At 42.4% G+C, this 16,676-nt stretch overlaps 1 protein-coding gene across 2 annotated transcripts in view; it reads right to left on the bottom strand.

Moving 5' to 3' along the window:
* LOC120535086 (centrosome-associated protein 350) overlaps nt 1–16,676 on the bottom strand; it is a 192,274-nt gene that overhangs the window by 14,491 nt on the left and 161,107 nt on the right. For both annotated transcript variants that reach the window (XM_039762643.1, XM_039762642.1), the window contains exons 19-20: nt 15,671–16,114; nt 133–2,538 (exon numbers count right to left, since the gene is read on the bottom strand). In XM_039762643.1, the coding sequence (XP_039618577.1) occupies nt 149–2,538; nt 15,671–16,114 (2,834 nt within the window). In that variant the 3' untranslated portion in view covers nt 133–148. The remainder of the gene's footprint in view (nt 1–132; nt 2,539–15,670; nt 16,115–16,676) is intronic.

Raw genomic sequence — 16,676 nt, forward strand, 5'->3', positions numbered from 1 at the left:
AGATGTCAGCAGAGCAAAACATAAACAAAGTGCAGGGGTCTGAAGTGTTTCTCGATCCACCACACGTTAAAAACAACTTTATAATGAATGTCAGAAAATGTTAAATGATTTTTCCAGTTCTGTTGTACTCACTCTTTGAACGCCCCTGCTAAACACAGTAGTCGTGATATCCTCTGCAGTTTTTAATGTCCATTTTAAGGGATGGTCTCCTCGTATTCCACCGCTCTTGCACTACTTCATCCATGACATCGCCGATCATCCCGTTGACTGATCCCCAGAAGTTTCTTCTTCCTCTTGTAACTCTGCTCATTGACTTCAAGTCGGACACTAAGAACCTGCCTTGCTTTTGAATGATTTCCACATCTGATTGCTTACATTTCGACTCCATGAGGAGAAGAGAGTTGTCGTCAAAAATACTTTTTCGAAATTCCTCAATTACGGTATGCACAACGATATTCATTTTTCTTTTTTCCCCTTGACACACCACAAATGGTTGCAATTCAGGTCCATACATTTTCTTAGCTGTCTGGGTGACATGGTTGAAGAAGGTATTTGCCAAATACTGGACTGATCTTTTGGCTTCATCCATGGCATCTCGTAATTCATTTACATCCATATTAGGCTCCGCTAGTGTAGACGCCAAGACAAACCTTTGCAGAGTTAGGCATTGCTTAATTATTCCAGAAGGTTCTTTATGAATCCTACTATTTAATTCCTGAATTGATGGATTGCATGATCCACTTTGGCAAACTTTAGAGAATTTGGAATTGTTCCCATCCATCTCCTGGCTTCCTTTTCCTGTACCATCCTCTTTTCGATCAGTTGATTTTTCTGTTGTCAAGTCTTTTTCAAATGACCCATAACTCTTTGGCTCTTCATCTCCTGATGATGGATCTTCATCTGTATCATTGGAGTAGGAATCATTTTTACGGTCTTCCAAAAGATGTGATATATCTTCTGCTCTGACCAAGACCCCATATTTGGGAGGACAACTAAAGTACTGAATGCCTTGAAAAGTGCCATTGTGATGACCTTCTGGCTTATCTAAAGCTACTCCTGCCCAGTATCCACTTGAAAACTTTGTGAGACCTTTAAACTTGAGCACTCCGGGTTTAGAGAGGCAAACCAAAACCCTGTCCCCGATCCTGAATGAAGACAGGGGGTCAGAGTTTTCATCATCACTTCCAGTAGGCTTTAGAGTTACAAAAGGAATCTCCTTCTTGGAACCATCATGGCCGATTATTTCATTTCCTTGAGTTTCTTCAGTAGGAGTGTCTCTTTTCCTGCTTGTTGAATTCTCCAAAGTCTCAGGTGGGGTCTCACATCCTTTAGGTTTATTTCTCATCATCTCCTTTGTGTGAATACGTTCTTTGGCTGTAAAGAACATATCTTCTGAAAGGGATGGTAGGTCCAAACTTTTATCGGAATGATCATCGGCCATACATTTCAACGTTTCTTCGTCAGAATACAAAATGTCATCTGGAGGAGGAGGTAAATCAAGACAATCTGAAATCATCTCCTCGTTCATCGATGTATGAAGGTCTTCATTGAAAGGCACAGGTGGACCCATTAGGCTTTCCTCGGATTTAATATTCAGCTCTGTTTCAACAGGGCGGGTTAATCCAGCATTTTTGTTTGGAGGAAGAATTTCATTCACTATGGCCAAAGGATCGACACTTTGCTCTTGGTCTGCAGTGCGGTTATTCAGTAAGGCCAGATTGACATTGTGACTTTCTATCAGGATCTCGTCTTCCACCGAGGAAGGCAGATCTTGGCTGCTCCATGAAAATTCCTTCGATTTCTGCTCACATTCTGAGAAACTTTCATTGCAGGAATACGAGATGTCAAGGGAGCTACTGAAGCTTCTGGATTCTGAATTCATTTCTGCATATTGAGGTACGTTATCTTGACTTACTCCCATGTTATTAACTTTTGCAGGACTTCTTTCTTGACCTTTCATCACGTCATCTGTTAGAATGCCCTTTTCCTCACATTTTACCGATTCCTGGATGGATGAAAGTACACTATTCTTGCTTACCGCGAAGTCATTGTTCATTTGACTGGTACGTACAAACATGTGGTTTGTCACATTATGTGGTACAGTTCTGTCAAGTCCATCAGTGACATGCTTTTCATGGTCCACATCCTGATATTCATCCCTAATTGCAAACACCTGATCCATATTAGGAGAAATGTTTACAGATGCCAGTTCCTTATAGTTCTGATAAGCATCTTCCAACCGTTCACAGTCAGAATCATCTGTGTCTAATGGGATATCCTCTTCAATTTCAGTGGATGACAACGAGGTCTCACTGAGAATGACTTGCATAGCAGATACCTGTTGGAATTCGGAGAGGGAAGGACAAGATTCCGTGTTTTCATCAGAAGGGATGGGAGAGAGTCGGAGCTTTAGCAGGTCACTGGAAAAAGGCAAGTCTTCTTTATGATCAGAGCTACGTTCTTCTACCGGGTCATGCTCTCTGTTCACACAGTCCAAGTCATGATTATCCGCAGACCTTTTGTCAGCCATCCATTTATCTGTAAGAAGTGACAAGTGAATTTCATGAAACTCAAAGTTAATACTGGAATTGCACAATTATTTAAGATGTGTTTTTCAGCAATACGATAATGTATTGCAAATTAATAAACATACACTCATGGAGCAAATTCTTAGGACCTCTGCACTAATACTAGGTAGGGCCTTCTATTAATCAAATCTTAATTCTTGGTGTCAAAGATTCCACGAGATGCTGGAAACATTCCATTGAGATTCTGGTCCATGTTGACATGACTGCCTCATGCAACTCCTGCAGATTTGTCACCTGCACATTCATCTTCTGTTCTAGATCATTCCAATGGTGCTCTCTTATAGATTGGCATCCAGTTGCTATGTCCCCATTATAGGAATCATAAAATCAGTTCTAATGTTTGTGTTGCGCCATCTGTTGGAATGACAAATGCAATTTTAAAGGATAAAGATTCTTTCTCTCTCTCCTCAGCACAGTACTATATGTAGTTACTTTTACTATTAATGTATTATTATGATGATGATGATGTGCAAGATATTTTAGTGAATCTGGATGGATTTCTTAAGTGTTTTATAGGAATAGAAGAGTAAAATCTATCTAATAAAGAAGCAAAAAAGTCTGTCTGTCATGATGTTTGTCACAACGCAATCACCGTGTGAGATGATGATTACCACATATACTCACGTTATAAGTTGGGGCTTGAAACCCGAAAAATCAATAATAAAATCAGACACCGACTTATACGTTCATTCAAAAATACGACACTTAATTTTTTTTTTTTACATCTTCTTGCCTCCTCCAAACTCGCATCAGTTTCTCAGATGCATCGAATTTCTTGCAGCAGCGCAGTTACCAATTTCTTTCACCACTTCAACGACTTTTAATTTAAAACCAGCTTCATATTTTCTTCTGATCGAATGCCCCATCGCAGATAAGGGATGCTCTTATCATAAAGGTGTACGAGGGTGTGAAATACAAAAAAACACAAAACAGTGCAAACGTCGCTTCGGAATAGTTCGGGTATTACCGTGTGGTCACGTAGGTACGATACATAGAAGGCGTGTGCTCCGTGGTTACTCTCTCAGGTGGGCATTAGAATATCGTAATCTCCTGGACCAATAGCGTGAGCTTTCCACATTTGACTTATACGACCGTGTGGTAATGCGCGACCCCGCACATTACCAAATATAAGTTGAAGCAATCTTGACATCAAAGCAGCGGCATTTTTATGGTTGTAAGGAAGAGCACTTACCGTCTGTGTGTTGATGGCGCTGTCGTAGGAACGCGGGGCTGTCTAGCGTCTGAGCGCTGTGAGGCGGGGTGTGTTTGGACACACGTGGGGCCGGTATAATGGCCAGTACGGGATCCACCGCACGTGTTCATTTTTACACTCCGGTGTCCTCACAACCTGCCCAGTGCAGGCGGTTTAAAGTGCGGCGCGCCTAAAAGAGAAAGCCGGCATTTGTTTGAATCAGAGATAGGGATCCCATAACGTTAAAAAATATGGTTTACTTACTGGTGAGTCGGCAACAGGTATGCTTGAGCTCAGCATAGTCGTTGGATGTACCGGAGGGCTTGTACGCGCGTGCGCGCGACCCGCAGGAGTTTGGTTTTAAATAGATAGTTGCCCGGGGCGTGGCGTGAACGCGCTACCGTCTACCGGGATGGGTGCATGAGGTAGACGTGTTGGCAGATTGGCTGGACAATCTTGCCGGTTATATTTAAAGAGTTACCGGCCAACAGGGGTCGTCAGTGGTAGTGATGGGAAGTTCGGATCATTTTACCGACTCGGACCTTTGAGTCTCGTTCAGTAAAACGAACGAATCTTTTTTCGAGTCATTTCGTTTATTTTAGCAAAATATAATTAAAATGTTACCTGTTACCTCCCTAACACATCTACTGCTTACACAAATGTTGATCACAATAATTAATCTATAATTTATTTGTAACAGGATTATTTATTTATAAAATAACACACCACAGATCCTCAAGAAACAGTAACAAAATCATAGTGACAGAAATTAACAGACCTTTTTGTATCTATAAGAAAATGCGTTTTAGATATTTTTGATAAGTTTATGATAATTTCTAAATATGATCCAACATACAACAAATGGAATTTTACGTTTGTATTTGACTGAGGTACTGAGCCGGTAAGTGGTCACGTGACAAAAGAACGAACGACTCGAAAGACTCGAGGAATGAACTAATCAATTCTCTTTCCGAGTCAGACTGCATAGGTTAAGCTTATGGGGCTGTCACGTGATGAACGAACGACTCGAACCTGAAGACTCGACAGATGAACTAATCAATTCTGTTTCCGGCTCAGACGGAGTTGGTTAAGCTTATTCCAATACAGAATCTATAGGAAGTTGCGCATGCGCGACTGAACGAATCACTCCCACGAGACGACTCGTTCTTCCCGAGTCACATTAAAAATTCGTTCGAAAGGAAGGAATCGTTCAAGAACGACCCATCACTAGTCAGTGGACCTAAGAGCGAGGTAGGAGTAAGCACTGCTGAGCTATTTGGAGGAGCAGTTGTAATTTTGGCGGCTTTTGCATATATTCTTTTGGTATATAGAGTTATATATCTCCTAGTGATTATTTTTGGTGGAGGTATATATTCTTATTTGGTGCTGGGATAGTTTTTGATTTTGGGTTTGGTGCAATTGTTTTGTGTTTTTTTTGTATATACACACTTGTTTTTGTGCATTTTTCTTTCCTGCTGGAGGAACGTCTTGAACCAGGGATATAAGAAGACAACCTTCATTATTGGTGCGTGTGTGTGTAGTTTTTGTAGGAGTGCACTGTTTTTGTAAATACACCATATTTTTCCTTTTTGTTTGTTTTCATTTCTTTTTGAAGTGTCACTGTCGAAGGACTGTGTCTCAAAGCCCACCTGACACTACTGCTTTTTTTTTTGTACAGCACTCTTGTAAATAAACTTGCACCATTCACCCTTCAATTTTTGTCTTTGTCTCATCTCTCCACTGATCCCGTTCGGTTCATGAACTCTCAGATGTCCAGAGTGTAGGCTGGAGTCACTTCCCACTACACGGGATATCACAGACCGACATTATAAAATACCAGAAATTATACAATAAAATCAAGCCCTGACTAATCCGTGGGAGAACTTAAATGCAAGTATATATGGTAAATATCCAAAAGCTACAGTTTCGGTCATTAATAAAAAAATTAAATGTGTGAATATGATTAAAAAAAAAATCAAGGAAAACAGTAAATTCTAATTTAATTCAGAAAAAAAAATTATATATCAAGGTGGTGAGAAATGTGGCAACAGTGTCACGTCATCCATGCGTAATCGAGGCTACTATTCTAACTGGTGTCGGAAAGGGAGAGGACGTTTTCATTTCACTTATACAGTGGTGTGAAAAACTATTTGCCCCCTTCCTGATTTCTTATTCTTTTGCACGTTTGTCACTCAAAATGTTTCTGATCATCAAACACATTTAACCATTAGTCAAATATAACACAAGTAAACACAAAATGCAGTTTTTAAATGATGGTTTTATTATTTAGGGAGAAAAAATCCAAACCTACATGGCCCTGTGTGAAAAAGTAATTGCCCCTGAACCTAATAACTGGTTGGGCCACCCTTAGCAGCAATAACTGCAATCAAGCGTTTGCGATAACTTGCAATGAGTCTTTTACAGCGCTCTGGAGGAATTTTGAGGGTTTTCTAGCATGAACCGCCTTTTTAAGATCATGCCATAGCATCTCAATTGGATTCAGGTCAGGACTTTGACTAGGCCACTCCAAAGTCTTCATTTTGTTTTTCTTCAGCCATTCAGAGGTGGATTTGCTGGTGTGTTTTGGGTCATTGTCCTGTTGCAGCACCCAAGATCGCTTCAGCTTGAGTTGACGAACAGATGGCCGGACATTCTCCTTCAGGATTTTTTGGTAGACAGTAGAATTCTTGGTTCCATCTACCACAGCAAGCCTTCCAGGTCCTGAAGCAGCAAAACAACCCCAGACCATCACACTACCACCACCATATTTTACTGTTGGTATGATGTTCTTTTCTGAAATGCTGTGTTCCTTTTCGCCAGATGTAGCGGGACATTTGCCTTCCAAAAAGTTCAACTTTTGTCTCATCAGTCCACAAGGTATTTTCCCAAAAGTCTTGGCAATCATTGAGATGTTTCTAGGCAAAATTGAGACGAGCCCTAATGTTCTTTTTGCTTAACAGTGGTTTGCGTCTTGGAAATCTGCCATGCAGGCCGTTTTGCCCCGTCTCTTTCTTATGGTGGAGTCGTGAACACTGACCTTAATTGAGGCAAGTGAGGCCTGCAGTTCTTTAGGCGTTGTCCTGGGGTCTTTTGTGACCTCTCAGATGAGTCGTCTCTGCGCTCTTGGGGTAATTTTGGTTGGCCGGCCACTCCTGGGAAGGTTCACCACTGTTCCATGTTTTTGCCATTTGTGGATAATGGCTCTCACTGTGGTTCGCTGGAGTCCCAAAGCTTTAGAAATGGCTTTATAACCTTTACCAGACTGATAGATCTCAGTTACTTCTGTTCTCATTTGTTCCTGAATTTCTTTGGATCTTGGCATGATGTCTAGCTTTGGAGGTGCTTTTGGTCTACTTCTCTGTGTCAGGCAGCTCCTATTGAAGTGATTTCTTGATTGAAACAGGTGTGGCAGTAATCAGGCCTGGGGGTGCTACAGAAATTGACCTCAGGTGTGATACACCACAGTTAGGTGATTTTTTAACAAGGGGCAATTACTTTTTCACACAGGGCCATGTAGGTTTGGATTTTTTTTTCTCTAAATAATAAAAACCATCATTTAAAAACTGCATTTTGTGTTTACTTGTGTTATATTTGACTAATGGTTAAATGTGTTTGATGATCAGAAACATTTTGTGTGACAAACATGCAAAAGAATAAGAAATCAGGAAGAGGGGCAAATAGTTTTTCACACCACTGTACCTGTGATTTTCCAGTAACTAGGAAGGCCGCTGAAGAACTCTGAACTCATTGTCATGTTCGTGACACCAGTTTTCTTTCTTTCTATCCCATTAGGAGACCTGTGACAATGAAGGACTGCACATGGTCAGCAACAATGCTCAAATGGATAGTGGCATTCAACAGATGATTGGTTGATATTAATAGGCCAACGGGGTGCCAGGGAAACATTCCTCACACTATCACACCACCGCCACCAGCCTGGACTGCTGACAAAGGGCATGGTTTCATGCTGTTTGACCCAACTTCTTACCCTATGATCAAGTGTGCCTCAGCAAATATGGAGATTTGTCAAACCAAGTTACATTTTTCAAGACTTCAACTGTCCAGGTTTGGTGAGCCTTTGTCTACTGCAGCCTCAGGTTTCAATTCTTGTCTGAAAGGAGTGCAACCTGATGTGGTCTTCTGCAGTTGTAGTCCAGCTTGATGTTTACTTGGAAGAAATAAGTGGATAGGACTGGTGAGCTTTGTTGGGCTGAATGGCCTGTTCTCATCTCGAGGGTTCTAATGTGCCTCAAGGTTCGGAGTGTTGTGCGTTCTTGAGATGCTCTTCTGCTCGCCCCAGTTATACGGATTGGTTGTCTGAGTTACTATTGCTTTTCTGTCTACTCGAACAACTCTCGTCATTCTCTTCTGACCTCTCTCATCAGCAAGGTGCTGACACTCCACTGGATGTTATTTGTTTTTTTTTTTTTGTCCCATTCTGAGTAAACTCTAGAGCAGGGGTCTCCAACCTTTTCTAAAGAGAGAGCTACTTTAACAAAATGAAAATGGCCGAGAGCTCCTCCTGTTTTCTAACGTTCATTTTCATTGCGTATTTCAACTCAAACAAACAGAATACGCTTGTTTTGACTGAACATTTACAAAATGTTGGTGTCCACAACTCACATTTTGCATTAAAACATCACAAAGAATATCGAGTTCACCTGCAAGTGCATTTTGTACGTCTGTATGCGTCTCCCACTATTGCATTAAAACACAAATGCAATTCCAAATCCACAGATCTGCCTTCTTCATTTGTCATTTTGTCACATGTCACTGTGTCTCTTTATTCACAGGACCAGTCACATGTGTGATGTGTTGTTTAGTGAGTCAGATGACTGGCACGGAGGTGGATGGTAGTATGTAGTGACATTAAGGCCTTGTTCACACGGGCGTTAAAATCGAGCGTTTTTGCGTTCAGTAGCGTCCGGTGAGCGCGGATCAAGCGCCGAGTGTTTTCTACGTAGGAGTCAATGAGAGTGTTCACACGGGCTTTGGTGACGTCGTTTGTCCGCTGCGCGTTTATACGGCATCAAAAAAACGTTGCATGCAGCTTTTTCTTGGCGTTCAAAACCCAACAAACGCAAGGAAACCGCTTCTAGTTCGCTTTCTGTGCATTTATTTTACGCTTCGGAGGGGGAGGGGGGGCATTTCAGTGCATAACACCGGTGTAAGCGCCGCACTCGACTACTGTTTCCTTACCTCAAAGTGACAAGTAGTCTCTTCGGGCTAACACCAAGTCGCATATTGGTTGATCGGCGTGCAATGTGGCATTGCACCAGCTGCAGCAGACAATCAAAAGTGGAAACCGACATCCGACAGTAATTAAAAAACTTGCGCGGAAATTTTCGCATTTCTTCATAAAGCACAAAAAAGCTTCCTTTAACCCGACGTTGTGCAGTCAGAGGATGAACCCAGTAGCGGCGGCGATTTTTCCTCTCCCTACGTCGCCGTATTACGAGTATTTTTAAAACAAGAAGATTAATATCTAACATAGCAAAATGGTCCATATTGAAAGGAGGCACCTCAAATAAAACGACAAGGGCTTTCATATCCAGTTCCCGACACTGCCTCCACAGGTTAACACACAAAGTACAATTTGGGCTGCAGGCTGGCGTTAGACAGAGACAAACGAACGCCACCACAAAATGCAACATAAACGTCTAGGACGTTCAGAGCAAGTTCGTTTATCCAAAAACTTAACGCCCGTGTGAACAAGGCCTAAAACTGGAGAAATGTGTTCGGATTTTCTTTTCCTAGTTAGGCAGCTGCTAGAATCCTAACTAGGAAAGAAAATCCGAACATCTCTCCAGTTTTAATGTCACTAAACTGGTTACCTGTGTCTTTCAGAATTGACTTTAAAATTTTGCTTATGGTTTATAAAGCCTTAAATAATCTCGCCCCATATTATATATCGGAATGTCTGACACGTTATATTCCAAATCGTAACCTTAGATCCTCAAATGAGTGTCTCCTTAGAATTCCAAGAACAAAACTTAAAAGAAGTGGTGAGGCGGGCGGCCTTCTGCTGCTATGCACCTAAAATCTGGAATAGCCTGCCAATAGGAATTCACCAGGCTGATACAGTGGATCACATTAAAACACTGCTGAAAACACATTACTGTAACATGGACTTTCTATAACTTCAATTTAATTTAATTTAACTTAATCCTGATACTCTATATGTTCAATTTCCTCATCATAACTACTCATGGTGGCTCTAAAATCCGTACTGACCCCAACTCTCTCTTTTCTGTTTCTTTTTCCGGTTTCTTTGTGGTGGTGGCCTGCGCCACCTCCACCTACTCAAAGCTTCATGATGCTCCAACAATGATGGATGGATTTAAAGGCAGAAGTCTACGTGACCATCATCATCATCAAGCCCTTCTGTGAGAACCCTAAATCCAAAGAGGACTGTTTCATTTATGTGAGGTAGAATGCCCAGAAGGGTCTGGGTGGTCTCATGGTCTGGAATCCCTACAGATTTTATTTTTTCTCCAGCCGTCTGGAGTTTTTTTGTTTTTTCTGTCCACCCTGGCCATTGAACCTTACTCTTATTCGATGTTAATTAATGTTGATTTATTTTGTTTTATAAATTGTGTCTTTTATTTTTCTATTCTTTATTAAGTAAAGCACTTTGAGCTACTGTTTGTATGAAAATGTGCTATAGAAATAAATGTTGTTGTTGTTGTTGTTATGGTGGAGTGGAGACCCTTAGGTTCACTCATTTAAGTGTTCGTCTGTACTTTGATTTGATGACATTCATGTCAGACTCACGGAGGTATGGAGACCCAAACAAAGCAGACATTTTCAGAGCTGCTTGGTGAAGATTCTTCTAGTTATCTGGCTCTACTGAGCTCCAGAAATGCTGTCGAGACTTTAACTGCACATTAGTTTGAAGGTTAACTAATATATAATATAGAAAATCCAACGTCTGTCTGTCCGTCTGTCCGCTTTTCACGAGAGAACTACTTAACGGATTTAGATCGGGTTTTTTTCTATAGTTTGCTTCAACATTCCAGTTGATTTTGCGACTTCTCTCATTCCGCTATGTACCAGAGTTCGCTCGCGGTACCGATTTATTTGCCTGAATCTGAGAAACACATAGCAGGCCGAAGAGAGGGGCCTTCTCAACTCACTCGCCAGCTTCGGTGCGTGGTCCTTAACTCCGCTTAGCAAGCGAACGAGAGAACAATTGAATTCAACTTTGTCTGATATTTAAAGTCAAGTGTTACTTGGGTCTTGATGAGTTTGAGTCCGGATATTCTCTTAAGTGTCTGCCACATTGAAAAGAGAGATTGCAATTCAGATCGTGGATCGTGATATGATTTTTTTGGACAGATCGCCCACCTCTAATTTGACTAATCAAGTTTTCAAATTTATGTAGGATTCATTAACCCTTTGGTGAGCTACTTGGAAGGGGGTTGCGAGCTTTCGGTAGCTTGCAAGCGACAGGTTGGAGACCCCTGTTCTAGAGACTGTGTCAGGGATGCCAGGGACGACGACCCGGCCGGAACGCCCTGAAGGACCGGAAGAGGGTCTACGCCCGCCCTGGATCACGTGGGGGCCGCCACCCTGGTTGCTTTGGGGGCCACGGGTAGAGGCCTTGGAAGCCCAACCCTGTAGGGGCCCGTGGTCACCGCCAGGGGTCACCCCAATGCCTTGGGAACCCTGGACCTCAGCACTTCCTGGGGGGAAGAGAAGCAGGGACACCCAGAGAGCTTCCGGGAGAACAGCCGGCACTTCCGCCACACCGGGGTGTGTCCAGGGAGGAGATTGCCGGGGAGCACCTGGAGCACATCCGAGTGCAGATAAAAGGGGCCGCCTCCCTTCATTCGAAGCTGGAGTCGGGTGGAAGAAGCACAAAGCAAGAGGAGTGAGAGTGGAGGCGGCCCGAAGAAAGGCAAGAGTGAGAGAGGCCTGGACTTTGGGGACTTTGGGGTTTGTGTGCACTTTGGACTTTGTAAATAGTAGCTGTAAAATAAACGTGTGGTGGTGGATTACAACATGTCTGCCTGTCTGTGTCCAGACCACGTTCACATCTGTTATGTGCGAATATCTCAGGAGATCAGCAGTTACAGAAACACTCAAACCAACCCGTCGGGCACCAACAATCATGCCATGGTTGAAATAACTGAGAGGACATTCTTTTCCCTATTCTGCCGTTTGCTGTGAACGTGAAGCTCCACGTGGTGCCACGTGGAGAGGTGGAGTGGTGACACTAGGGATCTGCGCCAACAGATCAGAAGGTTGAAGGTTCAAATGCCATAAAACGCCAAAAGTGACTCTACTCTGTTGGGTCCAAGGCTCTTAACTTGCAATTGCTCCATCCTGGGTATGACATTATTCTGCATCCACCCATGCAAGCAGCTCCTCTAACTTGCAGGGAAAACTTGGGCACACCATCCATAGTATAAAAAAAAAAAAAAAAGACAATTCCCACTTTTCCTATTGTGGTGCTGAGGTGTCACCTGTTGCCACTCTGGTCTCAATGCGGGTGGTGTGTCGTGTGGTGGGTGCGACAACGTGCTATTTCAGCGCATGTTCCCAACTGCTGCCACGTGATTGGCTGATTAGATAATGGTATATACACTCACCTAAAGGATTATTAGGACCACCATACTAATACGGTGTTTGACCCCCTTTCGCCTTCAGAACTGCCTTAATTCTACGTGGCATTGATTCAACAAGGTGCTGAAAGCATTCTTTAGAAATGTTGGCCCATATTGATAGAATAGCATCTTGCATTTGATGGAGATTTGTGGGATGCACATCCAGGGCACGAAGCTCCCGTTCCACCACATCCCAAAGATGCTCTATTGGGTTGAGATCTGGTGACTGTGGGGGCCATTTTAGTACAGTGAACTCATTGTCATGTTCAAGAAACCAATTTGAAATGATTCAAGCTTTGTGACATGGTGCATTATCCTGCTGGAAGTAGCCATCAGAGGATGGGTACATGGTGGTCATGAAGGGGTGGACATGGTCAGAAACAATGCTCAGGTAGCCCGTGGCATTTAAACGATGCCCAATTGGCACTAAGGGGCCTAAAGTGTGCCAAGAAAACATCCCCCACACCATTACACCACCACCACCAGCCTGCACAGTGGTAACAAGGCATGATGGATCCATGTTCTCATTCTGTTTACGCCAAATTCTGACTCTACCATTTGAATGTCTCAACAGAAATTGAGACTCATCAGACCAGACAACATTTTTCCAGTCTTCAACTGTCCAATTTTGGTGAGCTTGTGCAAATTGTAGCCTCTTTTTCCTATTTGTAGTGGAGATGAGTGGTACCCGGTGGGGTCTTCTGCTGTTGTAGCCCATCCGCCTCAAGGTTGTGCGTGTTGTGGCTTCACAAATGCTTTGCTGCATACCTCGGTTGTAACGAGTGGTTATTTCAGTCAAAGTTGCTCTTCTATCAGCTTGAATCAGTCGGCCCATTCATTCTCCTCTGACCTCTAGCATCAACAAGGCATTTTCGCCCACAGGACTGCCGCATACTGGATGTTTTTCCCTTTTCACACCATTCTTTGTAAACCCTAGAAATGTTTGTGCGTGAAAATCCCAGTAACTGAGCAGATTGTGAAATACTCAGACCGGCCCGTCTGGCACCAACAACCATGCCACGCTCCAAATTACTTAAATCACCTTTCTTTGCCATTCTGACATTCAGTTTGGAGTTCAGGAGATTGTCTTGACCAGGACCACACCCCTAAATGCAGTGAAGAAACTGCCATGTGATTGGTTGATTAGATAATTGCATTAATGAGAAATTGAACAGGTGTTCCTAATAATCCTGTAGGTGAGTGTAGATTAGCAGGTGTGCAGGTGTTCCTAATAGTTTGCTCAGTGAGTGTACACTCTACATTGCTTTTATTCTATTTATGACCATCACCTCTAGTCAGAGGGTGGGTGGAGTAGCCAAAAATTGTACTCAAGTAAGAGTAGCGTTACTTCAAAGCAATATTACTCAACTAGAAGTAAAAAGTAGTCATCCAAAAAATGACTCAAGTAAGAGTAAAAAAAGTATTTGGTGAAAAGACTACTCAAGTACTGAGTAACTGTTTGATCATAATGAATGATTTAATTTTTAGAAATGTTGTAGTAAGACAGACAAAAATATAAAATGATGTACAAATTCTGCCATTTCCCAATAATAAAATAAAAAAATTAGTAAATATATCTTTACAAAATAACGACGCACAAATAACACAAAGTTCCAAATCTCAGTTTTTCACAACAAAGCTTTTGAAGCCGATACCTACAGTAGGTGACATGTATGTCTGAACAGTGACGAGATCTCCTGTACACTGACAGTATGATACTGCAGATTCACTCGCCCTCCAAATAGCACAGCTGATAGTAAATAACATCAGAACAAGGCAGCTTGTGCACGTCCAAGAAGTCTCACCTTACCTTGACTGTGTGTGTCTGTGCATGTTTGGTTAAAACTGTGACCCGACATTTGCGCGATAGACATATGCGCGCCGACAAAATAGGGGCAATTAAAACACGCCGTCAAAATCACGCCGACAAAATCGCGAAAGTTTCATTAAATATGAATTACTAGTTTAAAGCATATATAATAATGTTTATTGTAGAAGTCAATATTATGAGACGCGGCATGCCATCATCACGGCATGCAGATAGTCCTTAAAGATCACGCCCTGCATATGTAGGAAGAATTGCAGCAAGGGTGTCCCACTCTCTTGGCCTCTCTCGCGATTTTGTCGGCGCACATTTGTCAAAAACCAGTTAGCGGGTTTGTCGGCACTCATTTGTCCGTCGCACTTTTGTCGGTGAACCGGTTAAAACGTGCTTGTTCTTCACTCAGTGAATTGATGGTTAAGCTTCAGCAGGAGTTGGCTCTCATTTTTCAAGTACAGTGGAACCTTGGATTGCGAGTAACTTGGTTTACGAGCGTTTTGCAAGATGAGCTAAAATTTTTAATAAATTTTAACTTAATAAATGAGCGAGGTCTTGCAAAACGAGTAGCCCGTATACGCTTTGTCTGCGAAGCATCACGTGATCACAACTAAGCTGATGGTTCTTCTCTCTCTCTCGCTGTGAGACTGTAGGTAATTGTCAGTCAGCGTGCCTCATCCGTACGAGCGTATAATGTTTACTATATTGTGACCACGTGTGTGTGCTGTGACATGCGAGTCCCCGTCTTGCACCCCAAAACACGAAGCTGAGTCTCAATACTTCTACGACACCATCTTTATTCAGCTTGAAACAGGAACAGCACGGTTATTTAGTGTAGCAGGATCTGCCACTCTCCTATACACAGACACAGCAGTAAGGCAGGGTCTATGCCGCGACAGTTTGTGTGTGGTCATGTGACTGCACGGCTACGTCTGATTGGTGAAGCGGAGTCATGTGATTATTGTTGCTACGTCTTATTGGTGAAATAGAGTCATGCGATTATTGTTGCTACGTCTGATTGGTGAAGCGGAGTCTTGTGATTATTGTTGCTACGTCTGATTGGTGAAGCGAGTCTTGTGATTATTGTTGCTACGTCTGATTGGTGAAACAGAGTCATGTGATTATTGTTGCTACGTCTGATTGGTTAAGCGGAGTCATGTGATTATTGTTGCTATGTCTGGTGAAACGGAGTCTTGTGATTATTGTTGCTACGTCTGATTGGTGAAGCAGTCATGCAGAAGATCCACTGGCAGCTTCTCTCTGGCAAAAAATACTGTATAGCGTAGCTAATGGAGAAAAAGTAACGATTCAAGTGTTGCCCAATGTAGCGGAGTAAGGGCAGAGTTTCTTCTTCACAAATGTCCTCAAGTAACAGTAAAAAGTATGGTGCAGTAAAACTACTCTTAGAAGTACAATTTTTTAAAAAAAGTTACTCAAGTAAATGTAACTTGTTACTACCCACCTCTGCCTCCAGTAACATTTGAAGCATCAGAAGACGGTCCGTTTGGGTCAGAGGTAGATTCATTCTGAAGCTGTGTGTTGTCCGAGTCTGTGTCATCCACTGGAAACACTTCCATACCTTCAGAAGATGTGGCAGAAGCCTTACGATCTTCACGCAGCAAAGGACTGCCGTCAGGACATTTACCGTCTTCCAGGTCAGTAGTGACAACTCCCATTTTAAAGGATGATGCAGAGGAAGAAAGAGTCTGGATATCTGGATGTGAGGAACACAACTCCATGTTCTTCTGCAGTTTCTGCGAGTCCTCACTAGGAACAGAGGACATCTGATGCTGAGCACTATCTTCAGAAATAAACAAGTTGTCATCACAACCTGCTCGGTGATGCTTGATGTTTTTACACTCTGATTCTTGAGCACGAAAAGCTTCATCTTCAGGGCTTTGTTCATCTGCAAGAAACACAGAGTAATGTCAATTAGGAAAATTAACATTTTGCTCTTATAGGGATTAGGTCAATTACACTGGCGTACAAAAAAAATATTTTTTGTTTGCTACTGGGAACTTCAGAGCAGCTCTCTATTAAGTTTTTTACACTCATTTCATATATGTCATTGGAATTAAGCGAACACGTCAGATTTTTGAGATACACATCATTGCCATTTTGACACTTTTGAATATCAATATAATATATCCTGCAGTGGGCTGGCACCCTGCCCGGGGTTTGTTTCCTGCCTTGCACCCTGTGTTGGCTGGGTTTGGCTCTAGCAGACCCCCGTGACCCTGGAGTTAGGATATAGCAGGTTGGATAATGTAAGGGATGGATAATAATACATCAACACGATATCTGGAGTTTGGACTCTGTCCCACCAAAGTTGTTTTGATGTGTTTATTCGGAAAACAAACCAGAAGACGATACCAGAGACACGCTAAGGCATATTTATGTCAATTTACCTCAATATAAAAGCGAGCTCAGCGTGGCCAAAATTGTCTGAGGCAGTCACTTTTGCGCTT

This window comes from Polypterus senegalus, chromosome 9 (genome assembly GCF_016835505.1).
Source record: "Polypterus senegalus isolate Bchr_013 chromosome 9, ASM1683550v1, whole genome shotgun sequence".
Lineage (NCBI taxonomy): Eukaryota > Metazoa > Chordata > Cladistia > Polypteriformes > Polypteridae > Polypterus > Polypterus senegalus.